This window comes from Poeciliopsis prolifica, unplaced genomic scaffold (genome assembly GCF_027474105.1).
Source record: "Poeciliopsis prolifica strain line A6 unplaced genomic scaffold, Auburn_PproV2 SCAFFOLD014, whole genome shotgun sequence".
Lineage (NCBI taxonomy): Eukaryota > Metazoa > Chordata > Actinopteri > Cyprinodontiformes > Poeciliidae > Poeciliopsis > Poeciliopsis prolifica.
In genome coordinates this window covers 2,209,322-2,220,249 of record NW_026562389.1, presented here as the reverse complement: position 1 = coordinate 2,220,249, position 10,928 = coordinate 2,209,322, and the positions used below count along the sequence as shown (strand labels likewise).

Here is a 10,928-nt window from a genome sequence, read left to right as displayed (position 1 = left end):
TACAATGTTGGGAAGAATAAGAAAATTGTTCGACAGAAAAGTTTCCAACTTAAAACAACTGACATGTGTGTGACATATAGGGGAAAATGATGAATGGCTTTCAAAATATTTTAGCTTAATTGCTTAATTGGGAAATGGAGGGAAGGTGCGTGTAATTTAAACTTGCAATAAATACAGCTGCTCTATGAAGTCCTTTGTGGTTTGTTGGAGAACAATAGTGAACAATGGCAGCATGAACCAAATAACACACTGGACAGATTAGAAGTGAAGTTGTTGGCGAAACTAAAGCAAAGCCACTTTAAAAATCAATTTTGAGATCTTTCCACATCTCACAGAGTAAACTATGGCATGACTGAAAACCAGAAGAAAAACAATAGCAATAAAAAAACAACCCTCCATCCATATAAAAAATACCAGTGATAGCAACATGTTGAGGTGCTTTTCTTTAACAGTGACACAGAAACTGGTCTGAGTTTCTTGGAAAATGGATGGAGATAAATGAAACGCAACAGGTTAAAGGATACAGCCAGAGTTACAGTGAAATGGTTTAGGTTAAAACATGTTTGGGTTTTAAGATGGCCAAATCAAAGTCCAGCCTTACATGCAAGTCCAAAGACCTACCTTATTGTCTGAACTATAAGTCGCTCCAGAGTATAAGTAGCACCCCCGGCCAAACTATGAAAAAAACTGCGACATATAGCCGGAAAATATGGTTATAATGAAGATCAGAAAAGAATGATGAGGAATGCAGAAGACTGCAAGAGAGATGTTTTGAAAAGCCAGTCTGAAAAACACAAAACTAAATCTGAACATATGTAATGAACATACTGATAATCATTAATTCAACAGACAAAAAAAAGACACACACAAAAAAAACAACACTATTTAAAATTGGGTTAGGGTAAACAGATCTTGAATAGCGAACATACAAATAAATTCATAAAGATATATTTCTGCACAAAAACAGATGAAATATCCAAATATGATTTTGGATCCTTGACAAGTAAAACTTCCAGGGCAGATGGCGGTCAAAGATGGCCTTCTGGGTTTATGCATACGCTAAACCCACAGAAAAAGGACTAATGGAGGGCACGCTCTGGTGGCCTCTTGTCTGAACTGTTGGAAGTGCTGTTCCAGCTGGAGGCTTTGGAAATTAGCCTGCTGTTGTACATTTGCTAAGTCATGCAGCACTTGGACGGGGTGGGGTGAGAGTAGAAATAAACAAATAATTTTTGCAATAAATATTTCAGTAGATGGAGAGAATACCCATGACTCTGGATATCGTTGTCTTCCTCACCTTCAGCAGGACCAAGCCTATTCTTTTCATAACAACAGAAACAGTTCATTTTGGGGGCTGGGACATAAAGGTATCAATTTCTAGAAATTAACTGCATCAATTTTAACACACTAAAAACCAAGAACCTTTAAGAATTGTTGTATTTTCATGTTTCTGGTGCATTCCTAAATCTGACACAAAACATTGGTGAATCTGCATCACTAATTTTAGATAAATAGTATATAACCCTAAAATTTTTGTGTAGAAAATAAAAAAAGCTACAATGTCTGCCCAATGCATTTGATTTAATCTTTCCTTATTTTTCTCTTCTATTTGAAAACTCAAATTGTATGTCTAAATTGTAAACAAAACTCTGTGAAGTACAGTTTATGAGATTTTGCAGCACATTTTTAACACCAAGCTTTACATTAATATGACATCCTAAAATTGAAAGCATGAAAAATGGCTCCGAGAGTCACTTGTCAAAATGATGAGCAGCCAAAATAAATGCCAGACAAGACAACCTCGCCTCTCCTGTAGCCTCACTAAGAAAAAAGAAAAATATAAAAATCCATTTAGGTCTGAGTATTGCCAGCTAGTGTGTGATGAATATGCACAGTATGTCACCCTGACTGCACAAATACAGCCATATTTAGAGAGGATAATACAGACAAATATGGCAAACAGACCAAGCTGGACTAAAAAAAACACCTCTGGTTGTCACATAAGCATTTATCTTATATCATTTATCATTTATAAATATCAACAAGCTGGTTAAGCTAATAGAATGGGTCATTATTTTTTGAGTCGTGCAAACACAGACAGGTTTTTGTTTAGCAATGCAAGTTTTTTTAAAAAATGCATAAAAGAAAAGCACTTCAGACCTCTGTTGCCCTCCAGTGTTTGTTAAACTATATTGCAACTAATAATAATAATCCATACAGAATTTGCAAGCTATGGTTAATTCAAAAATATATAAATAATTAAAAAGGCAAATTTAATTTAATGTAACTGGGGCAAAAAAAATTAAAGAAAATCAGCAATATAACAATAAAACAATAACATACAAAACTTGTGGTGAAGATAATTACTGACACACTAACATTCTTCAGCTTTCACTGGTTCATTTAGCAGCCAAGAGTCAAAACAATTATTTTAGAGCTTCCAGAAATTAGAAAAAAAATGTATCGTAACAATTCTTGCCTTTGGGATTAAATGGGTTTATGGTGTAATATATTCCAAGCACCCAAAATTCAGAGTAATAAAGAAAAAAAAGGTGGATTACATGTGAATAACATCCTAGAGAGTTATTGTACTTTATAATGAATAAAACTGTAGTGAACTGCAGCCCTGTAAAAACGTGTGAAGAGACAAGAAGCTGTTTTTAAGCTTCAGTTTGAAGAGTCAAAAAATCTTTTCTAAATGTAACCTCATCAAACACCAAAACCAAATCATCCCTAAATAGTCCATAGGGATGATTACTTATGGACTATTTAGATCTGCTAAGGAAACAAATCTTTCTTCAGGCAGCTATTTTATCTTTTAAAGTCATTGCATGTAAAGTGGAAAGTTAAAATAAAAACTGGTTTTCTAGAGACCCTGAAAGAACATGGAGGCCTTCATTTACACAACTCCACATTTCAGTAGTGAGATAATGTTACTGAGTAAACTCAGGATTTGGAAGGAATCTTTGCACAAGCTTTTTGGCTGGAGAAGCCACCAAACTTTCTTTTTCATCAAATCCAAAGACGCACATACACTCTTCAGAAACAATCCTTCCCCCTTTCTTCCACTCCCACATACTCTGCCTTATGAAATATCTTGAATTCCTTGGGGCATCTTCCCAGCAAAGACACTCCCCTTAAATATACTTGTGTGAAAGCCTGCACATATGCCTCCTGTTTGCTCATCTTCGAACATCATGAAGGCAAGTATGACTATAATTTTTAGTTCTTGAGAGCAGTTCTTGATAAGCACAGATGTTCAGCATTAGATTGTGATCTTAATGAGAATGTGTATTCTTTTCATTTTTGTTTTTTATGATTGTTATTTCTCTTCTCTTGTTAGAATATTGCGCAACTCTGTGCAACAGTTTCGCTGCTGCTCCTGACCCTGCACTCTGCCAGAGTGTAAGTTTATTCTCCTGTTTCACTTCAAATCTATGGTGATAACAAAACTAATTTGATGTGTTGCAGTTTTTTTCCCACTAACCTTCAGTGTGCTGAATTTCTAGATTTTAATTATTTTTGTAAGGTTCTGTGTGCAGCGTGTTCATTGCCAGTGGGGGCTTTTTGGAAGCTGGTCAGCTTGTGATCCCTGCTCCAAATTGCAGGTTTGGAGAAGTTTTAAATCCTTTTGCTAATTTGGTTCCCCATCTGGAAACAGTTGTGACTCATGATGCTGATTTTTGTCATTTCACATTATAGACAAGAAGCCGAGCCATGACTGTCTATGCTCAGTTTGATGGGAACCCCTGTAATGGCGGCCGCACTGAGACCAGAACCTGTGAAACCACACAAGCCTGTCCATTGGAAGATGGATGCGGAGATAGATTTCGTTGTCGATCAGGTTGCAAAAAAAAACCCCAGCACTTTATAAAGTCAAACAAAATAAAATACAGCAGCCCTAAATATCTGTTTTTTCTTTGATCTGCAGGGAAGTGCATTAGCAAGTCTTTGTTGTGTAACGGAGATCAGGACTGTGAAGAAGATGGACTAGATGAGCAGGACTGTCCAGTTGAAAAGTTCATCACATGTGAACATACAGTTCCCCCTCCTCAAATAGAGCTACTTGGGATTGGGTCAGTGAGAAACCTTTGCAGAGATACATTTGCATTTAACCATCAGAAAAAGTACATCATGCCTATGCATTCCCATTCTTTGTCCTTTTTGACTTTTTGCCACTTTATGACCACATTCTTCAGAACTTTCAGTGACAGACCAACACAAAATAGAGCATTACTGTGAAACTGAAAGGAAATTATACTTGGCTTACAAAAACATTGACCAATATAATCTTTAAAAAGTGTATCATGCAAATGTATTAAGTTGCACTTACTCTAATATTCCTAAATAAAATCCAGTTCCTCAAATTACTTTTGAACATCAGCATAAATATGAATGTATTTTTTCCCCTGTAGGTTTGACGTAGTATCTGGAAAGAGCAGAGGAAGCGTCATCAACACAAAGAGCTTTGGAGGCCAGTGTCGATCCGTCTTTAGTGATGTCCACAAAACCATTTATCGGCTTCCCCTCAGCACTATTCAGTACAACTTCCTGGTTAGTAGAAGAATCTGGTCAGTGGTTGGGATCATGGTGGCATTGGTGGTAGGAGTTTGTCCCGCAATTGGTGGATTGCCACCGGTTCCAATTCCAACTTTGTCTCCCTCCTGTAGCTTGCCATGATCAGTGTGTGGATGAATGACTGAATGTAGTGTGTTTGATAAACACCATACAAGTATAAACCATTTACCTTTGAACTCAGTCTCTTTTACTCGTTGTGTGTCACTGATTAGTGCTCAATGAGTAAAGTCTGGCGTCTTGTAAAAGATTCAGAGCAAAATTGAATAATAAGAACCTGCTCAAATTATAATTCTACTTTGTTCAGAGTTAACAGTTTCAGTTCCAACTGAGGATTCGTTTTTTTAAGGATGAACTTTGAGTACGCTAGTTTTAAAATTAGAAACGTAAGTGGTTTGCCTGACTCTTTGGTTAGGATGAATATTTTATTTCTCCAAAAAGAGGCTGTTCAAACAGCTACCCACTTCAAGGAACACTCTAACAGTCGACAGCAATGCAACAGGACCATCTTTTATCTATCGCCCAAAAGATTTAAACTACATGGAGTAATTTTATTTTTATAAAATTTTTTTCAAATATTTGTTCATCTTGATAAGGAAACATTATTAATCCTGGTATTTTCTCAGGTTACAGTCCAAAAGGATTTCAGTGATGAGATGTTTGCCAGCCAATGGCACTATGCAAAAGATATTGTCAACAGAGAGACAGTAACCGGGACAACAACAGGACATCGTAATTATGACTTCCATGATAAACATGACACATCTCAAGTATGTTGGACCTTACATTTTTGCTTTTCAACAGAAAATATTGTAGAAAACTCTTTTTTAAAAAAACAACAACAACTAAATCCATGATCAAAAATTATGTTCATTTATTTTTTTTCCTTCTCTGTAGGCCAGAAGGATTGTGGTGTTAAAGAATGAGATAGAGGTAGCTCAGTTCCAAAGCAACTCTCCTAAGTACCTTCCAATATCAGAGGAGTTTTGGAAGGCCCTGGCCAACCTCCCCTCTGTTTATGACTACTCGGCCTACAGGAAGATTTTGGAGATGTTTGGAACGCACTACATATCTGAGGGAAGCATGGGGGGCTCCTTGAACTCCATCGTTTCAATCAATGAAGAAACTGAAAAGCGCATCAGTAAGGATTTTGAAATTAAAAAAAAAATTAATAAGTATTTAGTAATTTTCTCTAAGACCGGTCAAAAGCATGTTAACGGAAATTTTGCTTTATGGTATTTTTATGGCAGGGTTAAAACACTTTCAATTTGTTTACATGACTAAGTTGATTCATATTGACTTTTGCTCTGAAGTGATCACACTTCATTTGATAACTCATCACAGCAATGTGGAATCAAGCTTAGTTTGTTAAAAAGCAACACAATTCTTTTGTCTTCCTAACTAAATTCGTGTTCATTTTTTGGTTTGGTCTTTTTGTCTGTTTTGTCTTTGCCATCACAGACATATGAATTTGAAACTGCAGTAGATAACTTTTATAAGTAATTTGTTTTTTAATATTCACTTATTTATAAGTGAATATTATTATAGAGTGCTGCTATGGCAAAGAGGTAGAGCGCATAGCCGTTATACAGTGACCTTTGTCCTTCATGCAGCCATCATTGGTTCGAGTCCTGACCCCATGACATTGGCCGCATGTCTTTCCTCTTTCTCACTTTTTTGTGGCTCTGCATTTCAGGAAAAGCTGCATGGTAGCTGATTGAAAGTGCTAAGATCTTCCTGTTTGCTCTGACTGGTTGTTTCTGACCAAGTTGTAATGACAGAGTAACAGTTTTTACAAATATGTGAAAAACATGTTTTTATAATAGCTGCATACTTGAGCTTTAAGTGACATTCTATTATTAATCTGTGGGGTTAAATATGATGTCCACTATGGATCTATCACAACTTCAATACTTTTGAAGTTGTGATAGATTGTCTATTATTTTTCAAGCCCTTTTCTAATTTCCATTTGCCATGTCCTTCTGAAGCAAATTAAGTTAAGTAGTCTGTCATGAACCTTTGCAGAAATTAGACTGAAAAAAGTTGTAAATTAGTGCAAAAATAAACTTTCTGGAATAAATTAGAGGTAGTTTAAATTACCTCGGAGGTAATTTGACTTTCTCTCTCTTTTCGTCTGTTTTAAAGAGAGTCAGAGCTTCGACAATCACGAATGTGAAAGGAAAAAACGCTGGATTCTGTTCATTCCTTTCACAAGAGTGGTTTGCACAACGACGGGAGATTCAAGCACATGGCACAGTGGTAAAACGTTTGTTAATTTTTTTCAGCTCATAAACAAATCTAAATATGCTAGATATTTCCATTTTCTTATCCATAAATGTGTTTTGAAACAGTTTCCAGCAGCTCTGACAATACTGCAAAAGTGGAAGTGCTTGGAGGAGGTCCAACACATATAGAAGGATTAGAGAAAATGCAGCTTGAGGATGCAGAAAAGAACTGGGAATTGTACTCAAATTGGGCTGACTCCATCAGGTCATTCCCTGTGGTCATAAAGCCAAAGGTGAAGAAAACAATGACCTACCTCGTTTTAATAAAAAACTTTTCTCTTTAGTTTGACCCTCTAACGCTTTTGTTTTGATAGTTTCGACCTCTTTCAGAACTGGTTAAAGAAGTTCAGTGTTCTGGAGTTAAGAGACTCTTCCTCCGTAAAGCCATAGAACAATACCTGTATGAGAGCCATTCCTGCCACTGCCAATCCTGCAGAAATAATGGCCTGGCTGTCATGGACGGAGACAAATGCAAATGCATCTGTAAAACTGGCACATCAGGACTGGCTTGTGAACAAGGAGTTGAGGCAGAAGGCCAACCAGGTGGATGTTTGATTTTAATACAATTTAATTTACTATTTTACAATTGCTTGTAAAATGAAATACTACAAATGATTTTATTTTTCTCTTGCACCCCTTAAATGAAGGTGTGATCCATGGCAGTTGGTCCTGTTGGTCTGCCTGGTCTTTGTGTTCTGGGGGTCGAAGTTCACGAAGTCGCTCTTGCTCTAACCCTTCCCCTCAGAACGGCGGTCATCACTGTACCGGAGAAACAACTGAGACTGCTGGCTGTGAAGAGCAAGAGGACCTGCAGCACTTAAAGTCAGAGCTAGTTGCAATGTGATATATGAATTCATGAATTTGCAGACATTCATTAAGTGATTGTAATAAGCTAACCTTTTAGGGAGGCAATATTTTGTTGAAAGCCCACTAATACAGCTTTTCATTTTAACATTTCCACAGAACCATGGAGCCTCAGTGCTTTGATCAAACTCTCCCAGAACTTCAGAAGTGTGCGACTCCACCCAATTTGGTCAACGGCTACATCCTGGTAAAGATGAAGCTGAATTACTGTGCAATGAGGAGCAAAGGAAAAGTGGAACTCAAGCAAAACTCATAGTGCTATCTGACTGACAGTTTCCATCCCAAACAGAAAGTGAAAGCTGCCCAACTCCAAAAGAAAAAGAGAACAACTTTAAAATCTCAACCTTAAATAGAACTCACCTTGATAGTGCCAGATGTAGTCATATATGTAAGTCAAATCAGGTTTATTTGTATGGCGCACTTCAGCAGCAAGGTAGTTCTAAGTGTTTTGGACATGCAGTAACCAATTACATGTAATCAGGAAATATGTGACAAACTTAACCAAAATCAGTGTTGTGGACACTGAAACAAATTTTGAAAATGGAAACATAAAACCATTAAAAAATAAAAAATAAATAAAACTGTTTCTCTAACCATATTGCATAGGATCCCAGGGACAACTACTATGTGGGTAACAGAGTGGAATATAGCTGCACCGCCGGATTTTATCTTGTTGGTAACAGCATCTTACAATGCAATGCTGATCAAACCTGGTCTGCAAAACCTGGGCTCTGTGCAGGTAACTATATCTGTAATAAATGTGAACTACAATATCACAGTTGTATTAACTCCATGTTTGTTTTTCCCCTCCTAGTTTCAGTGTGTAAGCTTCCTCCGCTCGCTGAGGATGTCATAGCATCTCCTTTACAGGAGGCTTATCATCTGGGAGACTCCGTTAGCTTGTCCTGCCCACAGGGTCGTTCATTAGATGGTGAAGCTACAGCTGTTTGTGATTCCAGTTTGAATTTTTCTCCAGACCCAGCTCAAACCAGGTGCATCCAAGGTATTGTTGTCCCCATATATTATCTAATTTCTGAATACAACTGCTGTCCAGGTTCTTCATCAGTCAAAGCTTTATGGGCTTTCTGTGATAAAAAAAACCGCCGTTAAAGAAAACTCAAATAGAGTTTGCCAAAAGGTATGTGGAGTCTCCATGGTCAAGATCAAGTGGAGGAAAGTTCTTTGCTCTGAGAAGAACAAACTGAAGCTCTTTGGCCGTCAGACCAGACAAGAAGCTATGTTTGCAGAGTATAAACATAGCACAAATACATCCTAACCACACTGAAGCATGATAATTTAGAGAGCTAAAACAGCCAACAGAGTGAATACCTTTTATTGGCATAGTATTCAAAACAATGATAGATTGGTGAGACATGGTAATTAGCTACCATTTAGAGTACAGTAGTGCTTTTTACTTATTTTTGTTTTTACTGTTAATGAAAAAAAAATGTACCCCACAGCTCAAAGAAGCCAGAAGCCCACTGCTTCCCCAACACAATGCAAGCAATGGCAGAAATTATTTAGAGGAAAATGCGTCTGCAAAATGCCTCCTGAGTGCAGGTATATTTGCTGATCTAACCACAATTGTGATCACCTAGCATTTTTCTTGCTCGTTGGTTTAATTTGATGTCTATTATTTTTCTTCATTTTTTAAAATCAGTTCTTCGCTGGAGTTGTGTGCCATAAGTCCATTAAATGGACAGTTTGTTCTCTTGACTGTCTGCAAGATTCAGGCAATCAAATGTATCGGGAAAAATCTTGAGATAGCAGATGAGAGCAACTGCAGGTGGCCACAGCGCAGCACCACAGATTGCACCAGATGTCACATGTGGGAAAACTGTGATGGTGAGATCATAGAAGCTCACAAACAATTGAAAATCGTCTCTGGTGTTTTCAGGTTTTCATCAATCATTTCTTTTTACTCTCACTCCATTTTGTCAGCCCAAACAAATCAGTGTCTCTGTAAAAACGACTCTGCTGACTGCTTGAATCCAGGAGAAAGCCTGTGCATCCGTATTGGTGAGGATTCAACAGTTGCACCACAAACCATGAGCGAGTGTGAAGCAGGACTTCGACGATGCAAAGGGGAGAAGGTGACTGTTGTCAGTATCCAGCCATGTGCTTCCTAATACCTCCCGCTCATGCTATTGTTTATTTGCCCTGTACTTCAGCAGCATTTGACCAGTTGCATATTGTAGAAGTGTTGGCTGAGAAATAAAATGCAAAAGCTTAATCGTTCAGAGGGAAAACTGAAAACTGTATCTTCTGTTTTCTTCTTTACATTGTTTTATTTCCTTTTTTATTTTGATCAATAAAATATTTCACTTATGTTGTTTAAAGTGCTTTTAATTCTCAATCATGAACCAGTTTTTCTGTATGGTTTATTCCTCACTTGTTGACACTTTTAAAGACTCCTAATCAGAATGCAATAAGCAGCTACTCCGAATATTGTGGCAATATTGCATTTTGAACTGTGTGTTTTGTACGCACAACAAACTGTCATATGAAATTTAAGTTCTTTACCTGAGAAAATAAAATGTAAATATGTTCCTTAAAATGATCATGTAAATTCTCCTGTTAGGAAAACTGAAATATATTTTAAGAGATTTGCTCACTATAACTGACAGTGCAGAAGCTCCCTGCTGGCAGAACACACTCCTGCTGGCAGCCGATTCCTTCCACTGGCTCGCTGCCTTTTCCTACTGTGAGCCCATGTGTGTCAGTACCTGCTTGTGTCAGACTCGCATGAAAATGATGTATGTATTGAGTCGTTTTCAATAAATTAGAACGTGTTTCAGTGAGATTTGTTTGTCAGACAAGAGTTCTGCAACAAATTAATTTTCTCAGGAAAAGAAAAAAAAAGTGTGTCTATATATATAGCATAGGCACTTAATTCGTCAGAGCTTCTTCTGCAAAAACTGCTGCATCGAGGCAACATGGAGAGGACTTAATCAATCTGTAGCACAGAGGACTTTACACTATTTACTTAGCTTTCTCCAGATCACCTATGTATGCCAGATGTGAACAAGGAACCTGAGCAAAATAAGTACAGATATAACAGGAGTAGACAACTCCAGGCCTCGAGAGCCGGTCTCCTGCGACTTTTAGATGTGTTTCTACTTCAACACACCTGAGTCAAATAATGGGGTCATTAGCAGAACTCTGGAGAACTTGACTGCATTTAGGAGGTGATTCAGCTCTTTG

At 37.4% G+C, this 10,928-nt stretch overlaps 1 protein-coding gene across 1 annotated transcript; it reads left to right on the top strand.

Moving 5' to 3' along the window:
• The first annotated feature begins 3,115 nt into the window (after nucleotides 1–3,115).
• c7a (complement component 7a) lies at nucleotides 3,116–10,052 on the top strand. The gene is made up of 18 exons (XM_055039857.1): nucleotides 3,116–3,203; nucleotides 3,344–3,405; nucleotides 3,530–3,608; nucleotides 3,703–3,844; nucleotides 3,932–4,076; nucleotides 4,416–4,554; nucleotides 5,202–5,345; nucleotides 5,473–5,716; nucleotides 6,721–6,834; nucleotides 6,927–7,093; nucleotides 7,175–7,403; nucleotides 7,508–7,682; nucleotides 7,824–7,911; nucleotides 8,331–8,463; nucleotides 8,539–8,727; nucleotides 9,185–9,284; nucleotides 9,385–9,569; nucleotides 9,666–10,052. Exons 1-18 carry the CDS (start codon nucleotides 3,168–3,170, stop codon nucleotides 9,851–9,853), a joined length of 2,559 nt encoding a protein of 852 aa, XP_054895832.1. The 5' UTR covers nucleotides 3,116–3,167; the 3' UTR covers nucleotides 9,854–10,052.
• Nucleotides 10,053–10,928: the final 876 nt, after the last annotated feature.